The 22,145-nt window shown below is 40.5% G+C and overlaps 1 protein-coding gene across 4 annotated transcripts; it reads left to right on the top strand.

Annotated features, from left to right (window-relative positions):
• The first annotated feature begins 868 nt into the window (after positions 1 to 868).
• LOC111271564 (ranBP-type and C3HC4-type zinc finger-containing protein 1) lies at positions 869 to 17,693 on the top strand. Of its 4 annotated transcripts, none has more exons than XM_022852451.2 (10): positions 869 to 1,134; positions 2,864 to 3,032; positions 3,737 to 3,762; positions 4,335 to 4,521; positions 7,883 to 8,045; positions 14,378 to 14,606; positions 14,982 to 15,154; positions 15,501 to 15,642; positions 15,829 to 15,958; positions 16,157 to 17,693. In XM_022852451.2, the coding sequence occupies exons 2-10, from the start codon at positions 2,994 to 2,996 to the stop codon at positions 16,646 to 16,648; spliced, it is 1,581 nt and encodes a 526-aa protein (XP_022708186.1). In that variant the 5' UTR covers positions 869 to 1,134; positions 2,864 to 2,993; the 3' UTR covers positions 16,649 to 17,693. The 4 variants fall into 4 exon arrangements, with proteins under 4 accessions (XP_022708186.1, XP_022708184.1, XP_022708185.1 ...); XM_022852449.2 differs by having other exon boundaries at positions 3,737 to 4,075; XM_022852450.2 differs by lacking the exon at positions 2,864 to 3,032 and having other exon boundaries at positions 3,737 to 4,075.
• Positions 17,694 to 22,145: the final 4,452 nt, after the last annotated feature.

The following is a 22,145-nucleotide window of genomic DNA, read 5'->3' as shown; positions in this document are numbered from 1 at the left end:
TGCAGTATAGATTTGTTGAACTCCACAATTTCGGATCTGTAACTATATATACATAGGGGTTATTCGGAAACGTTATTCAATTGCCATCTGTATATATATTATTTGGTGTAGTATAGAAAGCCATTCTTTCAAGCAGCATATGCCAGAGGAACTCATACGTTACATGATCGATCATGCGCTTACTTTCGTAGCAGCGTCAAAAAAGGTTACAAAGAGAATAAGTACTCCGAACCGAAGGTCCGTCAGCATCCACCAACTATGATTTTGAATGAGCGGCTAAGTTCCTTGCCTTCGGTTGGGATAAGCAATAATCACCTGAAAATTTTCTATAAGGTACAAATAATATAATCGCTTATATTATGTATATCGCTATATAAGATATCATATCGTACACAATCAAGTCAATTCGGCCTATCCCACGCGAATACTTGACTGCCGCCTTCATCAGGACGCAAGAACACATTTAAAGTTATACGTTTTTAATTTAAGGCCGCACATATGCTATCAACACTCGTGTATCTGCGGCAGCACAATTTTTACCATACCAAAGAACTCAGCAAAACACAGAGATAAAAAATAAAAACGTTTCAGAAAAGCCGATAGAAAGGGTAAAACTACACCACATCTGTGTGCTGATATGGCGTTCCTATGTGTTAGCAAGAGGTGAGTCGGGCTATTGTCGTTGAATCATAGAGGAGATCGCTCGCTAAACTCATATTGAAACACAGATTACGGTAGGGTGGAGCAGCGAGCCATAATTGTTCTCTGGCCATACATTCAAACTATACTAAGAAAGGGCAACGGGCTACGATAAACATCCTGTCCCCCCACTCTGCACGGAGGCATAGTATCATTGTACCGTTGACTGTCAGCTAAGCACTCAGCTTTTACCGATGATTCGAACTTGTCGACTGGCAATGTACTTAAATATTAGTTAGTTGTCGTCGGACACAACTAATTAATTTGATTTTTGATCATAGAAAATTAGCTACGTCATATTTTCTATCTAAAATTTGTGGATCGCTTGCAGATACCGTTGTTTATCCGTGAACTAAGGCTGTTAATAGTAGATAGTGATTTTGGCTCGCGTTCAGTGCATACACAGGCCGGACAGTGATATAGGCAAACGATAAGGTAAACCAGGTTTCTATTGGCTAAATAGCGTGACTATGATAAATATTAGTGTAAAATTTGTCCGAGTAGTCTAAGCTGCAGTTATCTGTGCAGTTTTGAAATCCAGAGGAGCAACGAAGAGACATGAAGCAGCAGAGTCGTATGCTATGTAGACTACGTCATGAAACGATCAGTAATAGGTGTATAAGTTAGACTATTGTTAGTGGCCAATACAAATTGAAAACTTTAAAGCTTCTGGTGTTCTTCAGCTTAAGCTAGGCAGTTCTAAATAAATATCGGCAGTCGTGGTGATAGCGTCATGAGTAACAAGTTATGCGACGAGATGCCAAGTGGCCTAATTTCGAATTCAATTGTGGACAGACACTTCCTGTTGTGCCGAAAGTCAGCCATCTTATAGAATGCTGAACGACGGTACCGTATAGAAAATCTAAAACGTTGAAAGCGCCAGCAAGGCGTTGGTAGTAAAATAGGAAGTTACTTTTTAGCATCAATTAGGATCAAGAGCATTGTTCGGTTGAACATCTCATTGTCCTCAACCAAGAGCGTACACCTTGCAAATATACAAACCAGATTGTAAGAGATGTGCGAAGGAAGCGATTTGTACTTCATCACTTTTTGACTGATTTCTGTTTACGTTTTTCGCTAGTCTGTTTGTAAATAGAGTTTTTGTCAGTGTAAAAAGGCGCTAAGTAACTATCAATAGCTGCACAATTTAGAAAACGATTTTAAAATAGTTTTAATTCATACGTAAGGTAGCGTACGAATTAACCTTTGTAATGGATACGCAAAGATTTAGACGCTAAATCTGTGGACGTTTCGAGTGGCCCTGCCGTTAAATATTGCTTGAGGCGGCTGGCTCCCAATAAAAGATGGTGTCTAACCAAGACTACCTAAACAGCCTAGAGCAGGCAAACACGTTACCATTATGGCCACGATATACCACCTATAGGGTAGAATTTGAATGTACTAGGTCGTTACTGTGGGGGCAGCACGTACAGCACTTTGTTACGTCTGTGGTCAAACCAAAATTGCCGTAGGACATTTATTCAACACTTGATTCTCAACATGTACCAAAGCAATGGTTTTATACATCCTTTCAGCAACATTTTTATACATCCTTACGTACGATATTCGACCATAATCTCTGCTTTCAACGACGACATCTGATTGCATTTCCCATCGCACGTTGCTACCGATACAATTCAAATGCTTGTTTTTTTTTAATCAAAAACATTGGCTTATCTCACAGCCCCATTATTAGTTTTGTTTATTTCGTAACAATTACAAAGTAATGCTACCAGGGGATGTCCGAATGAGGTGCTTACCGTTGGTGCATTTAAATTCTATACTTTATTGACGAAAATCCCGATGCTGCAGCTTACTCAAGGGCACTGACATTCTTATCAGAAAATCATTTGTTAGGTTTAAATAGCATTCGGTTACTGAGAGATGAGCAACGTGACCTTGGGATACTTTTGTCTTTAATGGTAGAAAGAACACTGATCTTAACTGGTGCTATATTCTGTATGGATGTTTAGGAAAAGTATAGTCAGGTACCTACGAGGACATTAACTTATGCCGTGTCACGCATACTCTTCTGAAGTTGCAATCATATAATTATTTTTGGATAAAGATATAAATCTATGGTTGAGGCCTGTTTAAAGCGGTTTCATATGTGCTATGTCCTGTGTACGAGGAATTAGGAAAATATGAAAGAGTGCATTTTCAGGTGACATGTACAGTAAAAAGTTAACAGATGGAAGAAGTCTAGATTCATTGGTGTTGTGCTACAAAGAACACGTTGCCCCAATGTAGAGCCCCTGTTTGACACAGTATCACTTTTGAAGGCGCCCCTTCCGATGCCCGTTGTCCTTACAAGAAGCACATGCAAACAAAAGGTAACTCAAGCAATTTTGACAGTGCACAGTCATACAATTTATTAAAAAATAAGAAACCAATTGTCGTTGGCTTGCTCAATACGAAAGTAAGAGCGGGGCTTTCTAGTAAACTCGATTATCATGTAACTACGCGAGACGGACTTGCTACGGCCGAAAACGAAAGATGATATTGCCTTTGTCAACGATACGTGCTTACGGCTTTATTAGGTACTGACCTTGTAGCTGTTAAATGTCGTCAGGTATTTGAAGAACTTTAGCAATTTAAGCCAGAAACTATTAGTAAAATGGATACACCCACGAATATTTCTTGTTGTTGTTAGACCAACATGTCTGGGTTCCGATTAGCATTGAACTTGTCCATATGTATTGCGCAACAGTCAGTGACGGAACTCAGAATTTTCTGTAGTTGCTTGTAAATTAACCTGAAAAGATTCCCAATTACCCAATAGCTAATTACTAATACACTTATTCTAGGCGACAAGCGCCCAAGTTTAACTGTCACATCGCAGAACACATATCGTGAACTGAAACACTTTGTATTTCAGACTGATCACGGTCCCCAAGCAAATTTCTCAACCACACAAACGTCCGACTCGAGTTCAATTAGAAATGACGATCTATCGCTTTTTTTTTATGTAACAAGTTTCTGGTTTCATGTCAGATCCTTCAGAGAACTGACTAAATCTTTTTCCACGCGCTCACAGGGTCGTAGTAACGGAGAACGTTTCCTGTAAGTTATCTTTCGATCACCCCCACAATATAACGCCATGGCAGCGACCCTTACTTTACAACGGGCCCTTTCCGCAAAGCATCATGGGGAATTCCACGACGCATTAAATAACGCATCTCATCGGACAACCAAGGAATGAGCGCTATTTCGCCTTTTGAATTATAGAAAGACAAATGATGAATGTCGAGAGCTCAGAGAGGTGACCTGCATTCACGTCCCGTCAGATGCAACCGGATAATCGGAGGAAACCACACCAGCGCATTTGTACCACTATGATCTCTTATCTGTGTTGTTGCTTGCGGAAGCCTGAACGGTTGAGTATACAGTGACAAAATAGACCTGCGGCAATTTTTCCGGCGTTTGCTTTTCACATCAAACTACAGCAAGCAGCGTTTAATGCGCATAATAACCAGAGGGTTCTTTGAAAGACCCTTAAAGCCTCCCTACTTTGCTATATATATAACAATACTGATAAGAATGCTTCTTGTTGTTTTGCGTTAAATAATCGACGATTAATTGTCTGTTGCTCTTCTCTAAAGTTTCATTATATATACATATGTATGCCTTTGCAGACGATCTAAGGAGAAAGGACAAAATCTTAAGGAGACGATTCCTCCAGCTCGCCTTCCAAGCGGAGTCAGTGAATGGCCTGAACGTGCACGCTCTGAATTTCCAACAGAAATACAAATGAGTCAACACAATAATGTCTCATCAATTACGATTGATGAAGACCGTACGATCACTATTAAAGCAGACACGGTACAGTATATGCATCTTTCTTTTTACCTTTATATGACAAAATTATTATTATTATATTATATTAGTTTTCTACAAATATGTGCGATGCTAAATGTGCGCGAAATTAACACATTCTCTTCTATGTAACATGTTAATATTGTTTTATAATATTCAGTAAATGGCCACTCAGTTTCGTTTCAGACCCTCTTCATTCTCCAATGTGGCATCACCAATTTAATGTTAATTAGGTTAATGAAGAGTGGCCGATCGAAGTGAGGTGCATGTCACAAGTCCAGAAATCAACCTTGACCTTATAAAGCCATCTAGAACAATCCTATTTGTTAAAGAACCCTCGCTATGTACGGCACTCTTGCTTTATCAGCTTGTTAGCAGACTGGGTAGCACGTGTTTCGAGTACTGTAACTTACTTACGGTTAATGAAATTACAGTTTCTGTAACACGTTCCGAAGAATCCCAGTGCCGTATGCTACACCATGCCATGTCAGTACCACCCGTTGGGAATGATGCGTTAACACGTGCTATACAACATTTATTTATATTGTATATATATAACAAAGAAATGCCTTTAGTTAGAGAATTGGTGTCTTTGTTGCTGGTAGTACTTCCAGCTTCATATGTGCTAACAGTGTGTCGAGTATTTATTCGGAATCGATTAGTTTCCTTTCAAGGTACGAACGAATGCTGCTATCAGAGAAATTTATGATCGCCAGATGAGACTATTGATGTTTATCATACGAGAGAACTCGAAGTCTGCCTACACTGGAAACACAGAATACAGCGTCAAATCTGGGGTGGTAAATGTGGGGCGTTGGGGCCAAACGGCGCGGTGAGAACAGAGAGGATAAACATTGAATTTTTACAATCACTCGAACGTAACTAATCATTTTTAGCAGTTGAAGACTAGTTCGTCGGTTCTGACTGACGGGCTCATAGGTGGACTATAAAAGGCTACATAGGTGAAGCTTCTTAATTTTAGAAAATGCGATGGATTTTGTATATTTCCATACTTAAACACCGGAATAAATACCGGAGTTTTACAGTTACTCATTGGTTTTCGGCTTGCATTCGGCAAGTTTCGGCCTAAAAAGGTCCCTTGCACTTAAAGAGCTGCTTGAGGTGTTTCCCCAGTTGGATTCAGGAATATTATATACAATTAAAATGTTGTTTAGCATATTAGTATATTACATAATTATTTCCTAATTATAAAAGCACATTCATAGAATTTGGCAATGAGGCCGTGCGTGTTTAGTTTGCGAAATGCACATAATGATGATTTAACATTTCCGATATAACACTGGAGCCTTACTAAGCTAATGCAAAAAAGATATGACAATGCTTCGAAGTACGACAAACTTGCTTTGATAGTTGGTTAACCTTTTTTTTCTAAGGTTATGGTAACGTTTTGAATATTTTCGGCACTGTATGCGCAAGGGCCGACGTATAGAACTGCTTCTGACGTCGTGTCTGCATCTCCTTCAGTCGTTTTGTTCTCTCGCTTCCTTTCGCAAAAATGAACAGTGTTTGAGTGTTATTCTCAGAGTCCTTGTAAACGCCATCTAGGCCCTTATATGTTGCTAAACTCAAGTACCTTATTTTAAGTTCATCATCCACCTGTCGGGTTTTTGTGAAGTGGTTTCCCATAGCAGTGAGTTATCCGAGAGATTAACGAGAGCACCAATACCCGAAACCGAGTCAAGTCTCGAATGTCTTCTTGTAGACAGGATTTTATTCGAAGTTCGTATGAACTTTGAGAGGATTGTACGGCTTTGAGAAATTTTCAAAGCTTTTTCAAGAAGTTTGGGTTTAAAGTTAAAATGAATTACTCTTGCCAATTTTGAATTGCGTCAAAGGATTTTTCTTTGATTGCCGATCATTGGTGATGCGCGTTGAGGTTTTCTTGTGTGAAAACAGTAAAGCTATTAAAGAGCAAAGTAATGTACGTACATGAAAATAACTCTATTCGTTTAAAACGAATTAGTGCTCAGTTACACTAAATACATAAAGTGGTGATTTTCCCCATATCTCTGTAGGGAGACGATGCTGTATAATAACGGAGAGCTAGTATAAAAACGGTAGGGCGTTGTATTAGTCATTAGATCAGGTCTAACTTAATTGTTTAGATTACAGTAACAAATTGCTTGATGCATCAGAGCCTACAGCTGAAGGGAGAGTTCTTGTCTTTGCGAACATCCAGCTGTCGAAATCTTGCAGGTTTATCCGAGATATGGGTCTCGTTAGTTCGCTTTCAACTGGGACAATTTGGATTTATCCCACTTTTAGCTCTAGCTGTGGGATCTTACTTGGGCTTTCCTGTGTTAGCCCAGGCAACGTTCGACTTGTCAACGCATTCAAAACCCTATACTTTTTCGCTATCTGGGAGTCTACAAGGACGATGTTACCTACATATAGTCAGGTCAAATGCGTAGAAAAAAGGAAATTAGTATCCAAATTTTTCGGTTATCGGCTTCATTGAAGTCGTGCCACAGCTTAAAAATAACATGTGAAGAATTTGTTCACCTCGTTGCTCCGATAATCAGCGTTCGGAAAATGTAGATTGCGCTGTGACATCCGCCAACGATTTTATCTATGAAACTGTTTAGTACATCCACTTAGAGACGCTAAGTGATTCCGAGCGAAAACGCTTTGAAGCAGGATTTTTTCTCACCAGCTTTGCAAAGTTCAGGTGTATTTAGAACCTTTATTATCATGAACAAAACCAATATAAACTCGTGCCTCAATACATTGGTCGCAACTAATATCGCATTCGGATGGTGTTGTAGACCAGACATTGTGCTTTGTTTTTCTACATTTAAGACGTTTTGTAGCATAGGATGATTCCATATACAGGTTATATTTTTGACTTCCCCTTGCTATCTTTGCAAACATCAAAAGAAGCTGTACTTATATACAATGTGTTGTTCTCAGTTCTTAAATACGTCCAGCTTAGGAACCCTAATTTATTGGAGCCAGATCAGCCAGGCAACATCGATAGGTTTACGAGTACAAGATTTAGTTAGGATATCGGTAAGCTTCAGTAAATTAATTCATAACCATAGAAAATATCTAGCAGTGTTAAATGTCTTCCTGGAATGAGTTCAAATGGTCACAACGGCCTTGCAATTTGACGCTCGAAAACCCTTTCTGTATTTTCTCCGGCAACGTACCTAAGGACCTCGTGTTTGACCCGACGTTGGAATCGAGCTACACCATTGTCGAGATCTATATGATTTTGTAAAGGCGTGTTCGTTCCACGTCTAGCATAATAAAACTGCCTAATGAATTTGACCTGGTGTAGTGTTAGCATGGTTATATGACAAACAATGAATGTTAAACACGTAAAACATCATTTGTTCGTTCTCAGGAAACTCTGGCGATCCTTCTAGCGTCAAGCACAGTTGCGCCGTTGCTAGCGTCTCCTGGGTCCTGGACTACCACAGCCAGCCTTGGTTCGGGGCTGCGTTCTACCAAACTGCCGTTTAGCAGATCGTCAATAATGTACAGTCAGCATAGAGATACTGGCCTAAGTAAGTCACAGTTGTCACAGCGAGAAAAGTCGTACTGTAACCTCTGTCTTGGATTGATATTTTTTCCCGTTTTGTTTGTCTCTGTTTTCATATAAAGTTAATCAAGCTAAACAAAGTCGTGTTTTAGTAAACACAAAAGGCAACGAAAGTGTTCGGGGAGGGGGGGGGGGTCAACTTTTTATACACTCTTTACTCCCAGAATTGTGGTGTATGTATTAAAAAAGCTTTTTTTTTTGTAAATAGGAGCTTTTCGATGTTGCTTGCTCTTTTCAAAGAGTCTCATAAACTTTATTATAATTTTTATCAAAAAAAGTCCTCGCCTAATTTAAAAATCCGTCGCATAGAAAATATCGGACATTGCTCTTTTCATAACACCTCTTTCAAATTGAAAAGTAGGTTATTTTTTGCATTATTTGTGAGACAGAGTCGAACCTCTATTTGGAATACTCAGTCATTAAAAGCTGTTATTTTACGCGGCCAGAACCTGCATCCCCCCACCCTTCGACCAGACAGAAAGTCAGTTGTCAAAGTTACAGGCCGTAAGTTTCTCCGGACCTCTGGAATATTATTTCAAATATTAAACGCATCTTGTTGATTAAATTAAATTAGAAAAAGGCTATTATTGTTTTGTGATTTACTCAGCGAGGGTCGCCTTTCGACTATCGAGTCCGCTTAAGTTAAACGACAGTTCCTGCCAGCACGAAGACCTCCCGCGAATTAGTTATTTGGTATCTTCGAGACACTTTAGGGCTAGAACATGTTAGGCGTACCGAAGGATCATGCTTTTAAATGTTGGACTAAGTCCAAAACATCGTTTTACTGTACAAACTGAGGCTCCAAGGTGAACGATTGACTCTGTCACCGTCATTATGTGATGTATGAGGCTATGCACGTTATCTTTGCTAGGTCCTCATACCTTCACAGCTTTCGTAACCGTTGCTTGATGTGCTTTAGGCTCCGCATAGCCTAATCCATTGGAGTCCCTGAATACCTGGCACTGTAAGCAATCTTTAATTATTCGCTTTGAACCTTAATTACTGTGCCTGGAGATTTTTTCCTGCTTATCAGAGGTACTGCCTCAGATCTTGCCGGCGGTAATCTCAAGCTACAATAACTCATTTCAGGTCGTTATTTCAGCCAGTGTCTAGTTTATGCAGTCTTCTAATTTTTCACTGTATCAACAGGTCAACCCCATTAAAAGGTTCGGTAGCCCCAGGACTACGTCTCATTCCAAAGCAAGGGCCCTAGGATAGACACCTACGAGAAATCGGCAGTTGTGGCAGATCGAGTGCGCCAATTCGCCACGGTCCGACTGCTTAGGTAGTTCCACGCGTACGGGAAAGATTTTGTCTCTGCAAACGTCATAGAATTGTCCTTTTTCAACGCGTTCTTAACATCCAGAAGAACTGCCAACTTACTTGGAATAGGAATCGTAAAAATAATTTTAATAACAATCATTAGAGCTCCGTTTTGATCTGATACTTTTCCTCACTTTGTGTTTCGTGCTTAATCATAACCCCTATAGTGATTGGCGGATATGTTCATCTTCCATTTGTTTCTCAGATTTATTCGGGTGTTACAAGCGACCGCGGTGGACTCTGAAATAGAATAACTTGTGAAATACGTGTCGTTAGTTTTGTTAGAAATCTGATCTCCAGTCTTCTAGAAATGTTTAAGTAAAAGCTGATCGAGCTTATTCCAGGAAAAATGGGTTGCGAAGGAAACCCACCTTTTACTCTCGGTAAATCAACGCTGAATTTTTCTTCAAGGTTTTTCTGCTCGAAAGCCACAGCGTTACGTGCATTCGAAGATTGGTGAAGGCACCAGCCGAGCAGGCCTTGCTTGAAGTTCTGGGTCTCAGGGTTTTGATGGCCTGACATTTCGCATATACATGCTGTAGAATTATAACTCAAGTGTAAAAAATGTGAGAACTGGATGAAAGGTGGATTCTGTAAAATGACTCCAGCCTAGTTAGAAATGCATGTCATGTATTCCACGTGCAATTTGCAAAACTTTGACTCATAAAAAAAACCCACCTAGAGCACACGGTAACTTTAAGTTAGCCGTAGTCTAATTTTCATCGCGAGCCGGAGATGGACCAGGCCTTGTTGGCGCTGAGCTGCAAAGAAATCAAAGGCTGACGGCAGTGTTGAGTAGGTTTGACATAGGGTGATGGTAGTACTTGCAATGGACACCAAATGTGTTACTATGAAGTGCTCGGCTGTGATGAAACAATGAATGCAGCCTGCAATCCCTAGTTTCGCAAAAGCCTTTATTATTATTATTTATTATTATTATTACTGGAATTCAAAGGGACGCAGTCTGGTTATTTTATGCCAGATCTATTCGCCATCCATCACTTCCTTGCCGGATTAAGCGAAAAAATATCCAACGTTGGCCTCAACCCGATTTCCCAATCTAAATCCGTGAGACTACGGGCTCTGGTCGGCAAACATACGTACCATTTAGATTTTCTCCTAATTTTGTTGCAGTTTGGTTTCTTCGGGTCAAGTCTTAGTTATCTCCGCTGGGGAAATGTAGGGCCCTTAAGCGGAGTAACCGTAATAAGTGAGTTGTACCAGAACGGCGGGAAGCTAAGGTTACTATTATCATTATTCTTTCGTTCTGATATTGACATTATTCTGTGTTTTCTTACCTGTAGCTTCAAAAAATAAATCGTCATCCTTCCCTTGACCACCAAAAAAAGTGGCAACTTTACATTTTGCCCTGTTTTTTGACAGTCTCTGGAGCGCCCGTAAGTTGCCGTCTTGTTTCACCTCCTGCTCCCGGCCCGCCTGTTTAGAAAGAGGCTTTGTTCTTGCGTACCTCTTCATGAATACGATCCCGATGTTTGGGACAATCTGTTAAGTTGGCGGTATGACTCGTCCTGTCACAATTGTAATAAGATTTGTCGGCGTCGCGTTCCTTACCGTAACCTTCTTTCTTTGAACAAGCTATTTGTACAATCCGACATTTTTATCCTATTAAAGAGGTCCACCATATAGGTAGGCTGCGCATAGCTCATATCCGTTCATGGATTTTGAGACAATTAGCTATCACCCGGTAGCCCCCCGTGACAGAGGGCTCAGCTTGTACGACGCGCGCGGTCTATGTACTTTGTGCAGTTAGATACCTTTTTTTCAGTCGTCTCATCAATTAGGTTTACTGTGGAGAGCTTCTTGTGGGAGTATATGTCCATTTGGACCTAGGTCCTCTGAGCCGCCAGTACCAGAAAAAGCTTCCGAAGCACCTTGTTGACGATCGTTTAATATGTTGAGGATAGACACGTTCTGATTATCATGGTTGACTGAACGCTGTTATTGCGACGCTCCATCTAAAAAGTTTGCGTGTAGGTTTGAGGAACTGGTGGGCCGATTTGTTTGGTTAATTCCGATAGCAAATGGGTTTGTAGCTTATTGAATAGTACACGGAATCTTATATTCCGTGACGATCCTTAATAGGATCAAGTGTGTTTAACACTGAAACAGAACAATAACAGGTGTATGATACCTTCAGATGTTCGGGGCCACACGCGCGCTACATTGAGAGATACAATGAACTTTGAAAATCTTCGAATATTTTTGTTAATGGGATTTTGCAAATTAAGGTGGCCAGCATGTCGGTGAAACTGCAGTTTTCAATGGTTTGACGCAGGCCGGTGACCTTGCTGATAGTATTTGCGTCGTCAATTGTGGTCTGCATAGCAGGCTCGGTCATTTCCTTGATCTCCAAGGCCGCTAGCCTTCATACCGCAGTGCAGCGTGGCTTACAAAATTCCTCCGTAATATCTGTTAATGCAGCCTTCGCTGGTTGCTAGCACTTCCTAACCAGGCAGGTGGCTTATCGTCTCATAGGCGATCTTATGAATATATTTGCCCGTCGCCTTGTCTTCCCACTATTATAGGTGGTCAGCTGTTTCGCCAGATCTGCCAGCTACCTCAGAGCTGTTATTAAGCGATAATCGTACCGATAGCACTAGTGTCCGTAAAGTATCCATTGAGTTCGTGCTTTTCATTTAGACAGGGGACAGACACGGCGCTTAGCCCACAAGTTGCAAGTAATTACTAAATTCGTTTACTCTGCCTCGTTCGATTGTAATATGCTACATAAGGTTCGATTCAAAATATTAAGAAACGGTATCTCACGAAAACCCGGCCGAATGTGTAACATTCTTTTCGGACATGGTGTGGGCGCTGCGTAGTTATTCTATCCAACAGCCGACGATACTTGCGCAAGTTTTTCATTTATAGGTATCGAATTAAAATTCTGAAAAGTTTTCCTCTGACAGTCAGCTACATGGCAGGGTAAAGCTGTCCTCTGCGCGGATCTAGCGGGGTTGAGCAAATGTGAGCAATGATCCGACATAGCTGGCATATGCTAAATCAGCGGAATGCTCATGAATCTAACTCTAACATTTAACTCTCACTTTTTTCTAACAAGGAACGATTTCGACACGAATCGATGTAATAATACATGTTCCAAGTGAGCAGCGGTTATGCTTTGTAATAGTATCGAATAGCTATTTGTAAAACGTCTGAATGCTGAATGGCGTCTTTATAGCACAAAGCAATGAAATGAAATTTTAAGCTACATTATCGGAAATACTTAAAGAAATAAGGCATGTATTTGAACTTGTTTTTGTTTTAACAACTAATTATGGAACGTTTGAGAAAGATGTTTACACAATAATGGTACTCGAGCATATGAGTCAGAGGAATGGCAGCGCAGCGAGGTTCTGTTCTCGTAAATGCCGATCACAATACCTACGTCAGTGGACCAACAGAAACGACGGCAGACGTCTACTTTGCCCTCTCGGAGCTCATTCGGGCAAGCGGTCAGCTTCGACCTCCATGACCCAGTGTTTGGTTCAGTTTGCGTTCAGTTGATCTTTGTAAGAGTTAAAACATTTTCGAGGTAAACACCTATCTGGAAAGATAAGATTTTAGCAAGTATCATAACAGCTGTGCGATGTGTGCGAAACGATGTACGCCTATATATGCCAGATGACGTTTTCCGGCGCTATCACTATCAAATGTTCATTGCGCAGTAACGATTGTACACTTCACCTTTGAACGCACGCCACGTGTGCTTGCAGTAAATATAGGCGTGCACGTTTCAAATAGTCTAACGTCTTAACTGTGACAGATCAGCGAGCACGTGTAGCGTGAAGAGGTTGTTAGGAGATATCGCGGATGTCTTCCAGACAACGCCGAATAGTTTCGAACTGTGTAGAAAGTATTTGCCGCTTCGAATCCGCTGCGGCTATACGTGGTAGACTGTAGACAAAATTAAAGGTCGAAGCTTCAATTTTTCTTCTGTGTTTTGAAAAAATGTATTGAAGGTCTTCATTCATTATAGTTATGGTGCTTTCTACTGTTGATTCAACTCACGCCGGTAGGTACTGAATCACGATAGCGCTATTCCGACTGATGACAAGTTGCTTTTATTAGAAAAACAAGATTTTGCCAAACCGGATGATATAACAAGCAGGCAAATTAAACGGACACGTTTGTGTTTGGTGAACGCGCTACAGTGCCGTATTATGACGCCATACTCAATGTCAGTAGTCACTCAACATGTGAAGGCGTGTCAGAATTATGATGATTAAGGGAGTAACTTTCAGAGCATATGAATAGGAGATATCAATGACGCATCAGCTTCACTTTATAGGTCATATAATTAACTTTGATAGGGGGCGTCAACGCTGAGAGAGGTTGACATTAAATGTGGTCCACCCCTCTATTAGTCACAATGTGATTGAGTTTGGCATCGCTGGATTTCTAATATCTGCTCCAGAATCAATGTGAATTTTTGTGGGTCTAAGACCTCAAAGGCAATCGAAGTATTAGCCGTATTGTTAACTTCGTTCCTTTGAAGGTAAATAAATGTCTTGTTTTCATTTGTTGAAATGGTTTCAATTCTTTGACGTCTAGAACAGTGCGTCCCACTGAATAGCACGTCCATTGGTTGGTTTTTAAAAGCTTTGGTGAAAACATTTTGAGAAAAAGACAGATCTTAGAAGCTGGTCTAAAAAGCTATCGGTGGATTAATAAGCACTTACTAAACAAACTATCAAATTGCCCTTATGCTGTTGAAGTGTATTGAGATGGTGAACTGTTTGCTATCATAAACGATCTATATTCTAGTCTGATGAGAAAATTCCGCCTGATACTTTACCTGATTAAAGTTACTTACAATTTATCCGTATTCATTTCGTAGGAAGAACTGGCCACGGCGTAGAAAACCTTGTAGCTGATGTAATTTTATATATGACAAAACTCGATGCATAGACACGTGTAGCCCTTTAACAAGCGGCGCTTATTCTATTTCAGGCATTCATAAAGACGACAGCAAGCGTCGTCCACGGAAAAAGGGACAGACGTCAAAGCAGTCCCATCCTGATACGAGTTTAAACGAGAGCAACTATTTGGAACGCCTTGGCCTATTTGATAGTCCACTTTGGCCTACATTAAATGAATTCGAGTGCCCATTGTGCCTTGAAGTTGTCGGACGCTTGCAAGGCATCCTCATAAAGGCTTGCATGATTCATAAATTTTGTCGGTAAGGTTTTTTTAGTGACCTTGTTGTATTTTCTAAGTACCAAAACCGAAATTCGTGCAGCATTTTCTGCGTGTATGTAGATATGTGTGGCACTCGTACTTCATACTTACGGTGGCTGGTAGTTCATTTGCCGAATGTAGCCGTTATCAGTTCTTGGCAGACCACACACAGAACTACAACGAGATAAATACGATCTTTAGACCTTTATGCCGTCGAAAAGTGCAGACTTATTAAATAAGTCCTTGAAATTCATGGACCCGTTTGTTTTTGCTTAGTGCTAATTGCAGTAGATCTGAACTTCAGGTTAAACAATCTGACATGTAGAAATAAGTGCGCGAAGTTTTTGACACCATACACGTTTCATGCGTTCTGTAGAAACTGCCTGCAACAAGCAGCTATAAATTCACAGTGGCTCGAGGTGGACTGCCCATTAGCCAAAGAATGCCATTCTACGATCAGCGATGCTGAACTTAAGGAGCTTCTGTCCTACCAGCCTGAACTATATCAACTCTACCTAGCTAAAAAAACGCGTCATCATGTCGAAAACGGTTCGTATTAATTGATTATTTTTACACAGTTGAAACAAACCCTACGCAATAGGCACATGACAAAATCGCCATTTCTTAGTTAAATAGATATATAGTTATATTGACTTGTCTACCTTATAACCCTTGGCTATATTGCCTACGTACGTTGACTTGATTAATAGCGATATATTCTATAGCGTAAAAACAAGTAAATTACGGAAGGAAGCACGTTTCACCGGAACATGTTTAGCACTGTTTAATATGACACGTCGGAAGGAAGGGCGGCTACTAGCCGGACTAATGGTGGCGCGCTGCTTGTTGGAACCTTGAGTTTTTTTTGTGCTTGTTGGGTACCTACACGTTTCAGATTTAACACAACTACAGCCATACGTGTACGACTGGAAAATCATTACCAATGTTGTCGAGTTCGTCTGCCCAGTTTGTATGGAGACGATACCACCTTTAGAGGGCGTCTGCGCAAAGACCTGCAGGGTACATTATTTTTGCGTGTACGTATTTCGTTACATTACTCGCAAGTGAGACTGATGTCCAAGTGGAATTCATCGTTTACATTTTGACAACAATTAAAAAATAGCTACATGTTTATATATATATATATATATACGATGCCGGCCTTTACTTGTTAGATATTTATTGTTCTTATTTGTTTTTACCCTTATTCGCGTTTATAACAGAGAATGCATGCGAGGCGCAATTCGAAGTTCTGATGAGCCTCGCCTTCGCTGTCCTGCCGTCAAATGTGAATCTTACCTTCTCGATATTGAAGTTGAGCACCTTGCACCTGAAGAGCACGCTCGCCTTATGGTAAATAGACACGACAAAAATCTATAGGACCTGTTGAGAACATAAGGGCAAACTTACTTATTCGATTATGGGAATCATACATGTTTTACTCTATTAGAAAATGAAAAACGAAATCTAACTCGCTTTCGAAGTGTGGACGGTTAAAGCACGTTTGCTTTACGTTTGCTTTGAAAATATAAACTAACACTGTTTTCGCAGGCTCTGGGCGTAGAACAAGCCATAGCGGCGGCTGGTGCGGACGCTTGTCACTGTAGAGTACCCGATTGCCAGGGTGTGTGGTTCGTAGAAGGAGAAGGCGAAGGCCGTTTTGAATGTCCGGTTTGCAAGAAAATAAACTGCCTCACATGCGACACCGTCCACGTCAACTGGCAGTCGTGCGAAGACTATCGGCAACAGCTTGAAAACGAAAAGACGCGTGAACAGAACGCACGAGACGAGGTCCAGACGAAAGACTACATTGAGAAAATGATACGGGAAGGCAAAGGCATGGTGTGCCCCCGCTGTCACGCACTTGTCGATAAAATGTCGGGATGTGACGCTCTTCAGTGTTTGAAATGCCGCACAGACCTGTGTTGGGCCACTAAAGGGCTTCGATGGGGCCCCAAAGGCCGAGGGGACAATTCAGGCGGCTGTCGCTGCAGATACAACGGTGGCAACTTATGCCACCCGCAGTGTCAGAACTGCCACTGATTGTAGGCAAATATCAAGCTGGGCGATAATATATTTCGCTTTTTATCCCTCTCCAATGTACGAATGGCATTCCAAGTAAGAAAACCTTTGTAATGTAATTTCGTAAAAGAGAAAAAATTTGTCAATGCTGTGCTATTTCAACAGAATGCAACGCGTGTGCAAATAAGGCGATGCCCATGCGGAGCGTTAACAATGTTGATAGAAATCTATCTTAAGCCGATCCTTGCCGCTGGTTTCATTGACTATGTAACTAGACGGCGTCTCGACGAGCCCCAAGTTTGAGTTTCAACTAGCTTCGTCATATTCTTTTGTCATTTCAGAGAAACAATGTTCTGATAGTCTATTCTGGTGAGAATAGTAGGTATGTTTTGAGTAAGTGATTCATCAGCTAAAGAACACGTTAGCCTTCTGCTAAGACTTTTCACATTATTAAATTTGACTGCAATTAATACGAATCCGCCAGACAGACTTAGATATTTTATGGTTTAGCTGTTCTGTTTACTGACGGAAAAACTGCTGTATACGATTGCAAAAAAAACGTTCTCCTGTAGTATCCAATAATATAACGAATTTTAGGCAGTTCTGATTGCTTGAGCAGTTATTTATCAAGAAGCAGTAGGGAATATAGAAGGTACATAAAAATGAAGTAATGATGACACAAGAGTAATTACTCGTTCAGTATTATTTCACAGGTTGGTGATAAGAGGAACTCGAAGAAAGATGTTAAGTTTCCCAAAGATGCCATTATACTAAAGATTTAGACCTACTACTAAAGATATCATTATGCGAATAACAAGGTCGGTATGTTCTAAGGATCTAAATCCTTCTTCTAATTGTAGCATAAAGGAACGTAATCCTTAAGCCTAGCTTTAAATTACGAAGCCCTATCTCACTTTCCTGCAAAGTAGTTTGACGTCTGTCGTAGCAAATACCGATACCGGTTCATAGTTGCTCCTTTGTCACGCAGGATTGATAAAACGTTTTATGATGGATGCGAAAAGTTGATTACAAGTTAACAATAAAGGAACTATAATCTAAAAGGAAACAGGCAGTATTGTCATTTGAGGGGCTATTATAATAAATATAATCGCTATTAACGTTCTATTTTGCATACTACTATGAGTTTTCATGTCAATAGGTACTGTATGGATCTGAATGGCATTTATATAATAGGCAAAGTTGGGAGAAGTTTCTTCAAATTTGGAAACGGATTGCACTGTGAACTATGGATGTCATCATACGGATCTTTACTTGCTAAAGGTTTCAAACACTTGATCTTTTAATTGTGAATTTTATGATCACTAGCTAACCCGACGGCCCTAGAACGGGCACAAGGTGATCCGGCATCCGTCAGAATCGAGCTCCTCGGCAGCAAGGAAATTTTCGACAAGGTGCTCTTACCTTAGGTAGCCTATCGAGCACAAACAGAATAATCTGAAAAAGCTGCAAAGTGAGCAATATAAAAGTAAGGAGAACGAAAATTGTTAGGAACGAATGAAAGAAAGGCGAAAATGACGATGCGGAAGTAATAGTTAAGGTCGAAGTCAGTTCTAAATATTTAAAAGTCGCTAACTGTAGGTTAAAGGAACGCGATATTAACGCCATCAACGGATATAGTGGGAACCTGTCAAACTGACAGAGTTTGGAGTGGGTATGTAAGTCACATAGTGTCCAAAGCAAAGACCTTTGTTTTCGTACGCAAACGGTCAGCAGAGATATCTTTATCTTCCTGGAACGTTCAAGTTTGGAAAAAAGCAGAAAGAAACACTTGTAGGTTTTATGAATGCTAACCTTTCTTTATGGCCCGTAGTTGGTAGCATTTATTTCGAGTGAAAAGCATATGGCGTCCTTACGGCGGTTGCTCAGTTGTTGTGTATAACCTAGCTTATTTATATACTGTAACTAGCGTACATTATCCGCTATCAGCAGATCTTCTTAGATCGGCCGTTGGGTTTTCGATATTCTGAATTACGTCGTATGCTTTAGATTTTGCGTACCGTACACATACGTGCCTGCCAGAAAATTATCTAAGATTTTTTTATTCAGCAACCGCATGATTTAACGTGTTCAAGTTTAGGCGATGCACAGTTTTTCCAGTTAGATAAGTACATCCTGCACGGAAGTTCCAGTTCGTCTCGTTGTGTTAGTCGTCCTGAAATGGTTCCTACATATTCCTTACGATTGTCAAGCGTGTAGTATCACGGTAGTAGAATATCTATATGGAAGTATATGTTGTGAAATTGATACAAAACGAGGCAGTGTTTTGCGATTGGTTGTTAAAAATAAGTGGCAGCAACAATGCTTTGTAGCCGCACGTGTTTAAGGCGTGACTAAGGAACACAGGACATTATAAACACATCTAGCACAAACGTAAGTTCATCGTTGTAGCCTGAACAGGTCGGCACCGCAGAATTATCGACGTGAATGTAATGCCACGGTTATATGCCCTGTCTGCCAGCAGTTGTGGCTGGATCACAATATCGTTGCAAACAGAGCTTTCACGCGACGTATCGAATCGCGTGGGTCGAAATCATTGGGTAGCTAAATACTGTAGTTAGAAAATCAAATACGAAGTAGAAATTAATAAAATTACAGCAAGAATGAAGCTATTGGTACTATTTACAATAGTTAAAGAAATGAATAAAGGGAAGTCCTTCAGAAAGTTAGGCTAGTTGGTGTTAGCAGACGATAACTTGTAAACTTGATGCTCAGGTTTCAGCTATTTTGAATCAATAGTTATTGGAAAAAAATCTTCAAGATACCGCCTGTCTGACATGGTAAATCACACAATTGATGATTCGTACAAATTTGCGTGATTAATACGTTAGGATAGTTCTGGTTTCCTGCGTACTAAAGATTGAGATGACCATGAAGCAAGCCAGGCACTGGTTGGAACACGATAATAAATCTTAATACGTTCACTGTACTTCGCTCAGTACTGACTTGAAGAACGATGTTTATGATAAGGTTTTCACTAAATTCACGTTAGAGCTCCCAGATGCTCTATGTGTATTTTTGCGGGAGTACCAGTGTATAAGTCATATTTTACCAAGACCTAATTAGAGGCGAGTTTCCGTTTTTATTTGTTTATGGTTAGATTCGCATGCCAAATGGCAGCAGGAGGTTTGGTGGCTATGGAAAGCACCTGCGAGCCAGTGTTAATGGCAGTAATGAAAACAACTGTTTCCCATTAGTCCACTCTGCTTCTTTGTGCACATATATATAGTTTTGAACGCTGCATCGAGGAAGATACCCTTCTCATCGCTCCTAGCCTGCGGACGACTAAAGATGATACCAACAAAGCACGGTGCTATTTCAGAATCTCGTATTTCTCGTGTATATTGGCCAAACGATCAGGACTCGGATGCTAAAGTCCTACCGGCTGCGCAAACGGTCTGTCTAGTGTATCGTTTCATGCGTCAATTGTCCCTATATAGAGGCATGTGCCATAAATCAAACTGGTGGATATGTCTGCTGAGAAAACTAGAAATTACCCCTTAGATTGTAGCCTGCCAGGTGTCTCAATAATCTTACTAGGCGTCGGAGAACAACGTATCTTAGGAATTGTTTTGAACTGAAATTACAGGTAGACTCCTAGGACGTGAATTCGAATGGTTTTCTGTAGATAGCTGACATTCTCAATGTTAATTAACAGACAGTGATTTTTAGAGCTAAATTAACAGCAGAATTATTAAACTCTTCGACAATATTAAATAAAATTCTATTTTTCCATTGTTTAAGGATGAACGCCTTGAGAAGCAACTATCTGCGACACTAATCAAATGTCATGATTATGAATAAGGCAATAATCAGTAAAATCCATGTGTCTAGGTCTCCTGTACTAGGCTACCCATTGTTGCCACATAATCTTGTAGGTACTCTTCCACACATACAGCAGGTAGATCCTTTTGGTCGAACGCAATTTATGCCTAGTGAAACCAAAGCCTTTATAAGAATAGGATTACTACTTGGACGAAACAGGGTTTGCCTCCCTCTAATTTTCTAGGTTTACCAATAATCTAGATCGCTACGTAAGGTTCAACCGATTTTAGAGGCCAGTTGGTACCGACGTCAGTTGGTTGACGACCAGCGCCGTCAATTTAACTTCGAAAACCTCTTCACATGAAGAAGTGAACATAACTCAATTAGGTAATAAGAAGGCCGAGTCATTTCGTCCTGAGTAATAGAAAACAGTACCTCGCTGAGTTACTGGACGTAATATTATTTAGTCACTAACCAATTGATTGCTTTATATCATCGTCGTATCGAAGTGTAGTTCAATTGCAGACTGACGTTCACCCCGCAGGCCACTACAGAATCCATTATCAAGCGTTATAATAATAGAAGTGCATACTAGTGAGTAGGTATCTACTACGAGTTACCCTTAAACCATTTAAGCGATGCTATACGTCGTATGAGAGGACTGCTTCGAGTCAACCTTCGCCTAAATCGCCGAGAGTGAGATACAGATCAGAATTTTTATGTAACCAACATGCTGGTCGGTGTGAAACCATGGACCGGACTGCATACCACTTTCAAAGATAACTATATTGAAATTTTTGCTCTACTAGGGCTTTAAGCACGACGGGCATGCATAGCAAAATTCGAGGCTTCTGGACTGATATTCAATAGTGCTCTGAACGAATGTAATGTTATCAGGTTCTGGGTAGGAAAGTGCCCTCGTGCATTTCGTCCGACGTCGGCAGCGGGGCATACGGCGCGATAACGGCAGTTTTCAAGCCAAATATCTTTCGCTGTATATGAGATCTATAACGGCAAACACATGTGTGACAAAAACCAGTTGATTATGAATCTAGCACTTTGTTGTCCTCGAGCTACCGATTCCGTTTCCAGGGGCTAATGACAGAGAAATTTCTTGCCTGATTTCGGCTCATCTATTGTAAATTATGGAACGGCTATGCGCAATCTAAAGCCTTTTCTAAGCAACGATTAAGACTAACATCGGCATCACAATAGGCCAACACGTTAGACGTGACTACAGGTTATATAGGACGATAATGGTGTCTCGCAAGATCACTGCGGCTCGATAGACTCATAAGGTATAACTAATTTAGTATTAGATAAATATTTTTAGATATGTGCGAAGTGACGCTGAGTTTGAGTGTGGTATTCTTTTGAAGATTCTGTACGTTCAATTCAATTCAATTCAGGTCAACCCTACGCGGAGGGCCTAAACGCATTACTGTTAGGGCAGCATTATGATTTATTGTCATTCATCGACCAACACGAAGCCAACGAATCACCAAACGCTCTGTTTCCTGTACGGTTTCACTTCTATACGAACTGGTTACTAAGACCGACCATTCGACTCGTTATGCTGGATTGTGAGGAAGACTTGTTATCATTGTATTTGATCAGTATCGGTTGCTAGTATGATCCCTAGGACTATGTTAATTCCATTATAATGAACGATATTTGCCGAAGTCGCACACAAATGTTTTCAATAAAAAGAAAAAAAAAGATATACGGATGATCT

Source organism: Varroa jacobsoni, unplaced genomic scaffold, assembly GCF_002532875.2.
Source record: "Varroa jacobsoni isolate VJ856 unplaced genomic scaffold, vjacob_1.0 contig00763, whole genome shotgun sequence".
NCBI lineage: Eukaryota > Metazoa > Arthropoda > Arachnida > Mesostigmata > Varroidae > Varroa > Varroa jacobsoni.
Note: the sequence above shows the minus strand (reverse complement) of the source record. Positions and strands in the feature narration are given on the sequence as shown.

Coding starts and splice junctions, on each gene's coding strand:
- LOC111271564 (XM_022852450.2), top strand. CDS start 3,987: ATGCAACCGGATAATCGGAGGAAACCACACCAGCGCATTTGTACCACT. Junction 8,046..14,377: donor GCATAGAGATACTGGCCTAA/GTAAGTCACAGT, acceptor ATTCTATTTCAG/GCATTCATAAAGACGACAGC. Junction 14,607..14,981: donor ATGATTCATAAATTTTGTCG/GTAAGGTTTTTT, acceptor TGCGTTCTGTAG/AAACTGCCTGCAACAAGCAG.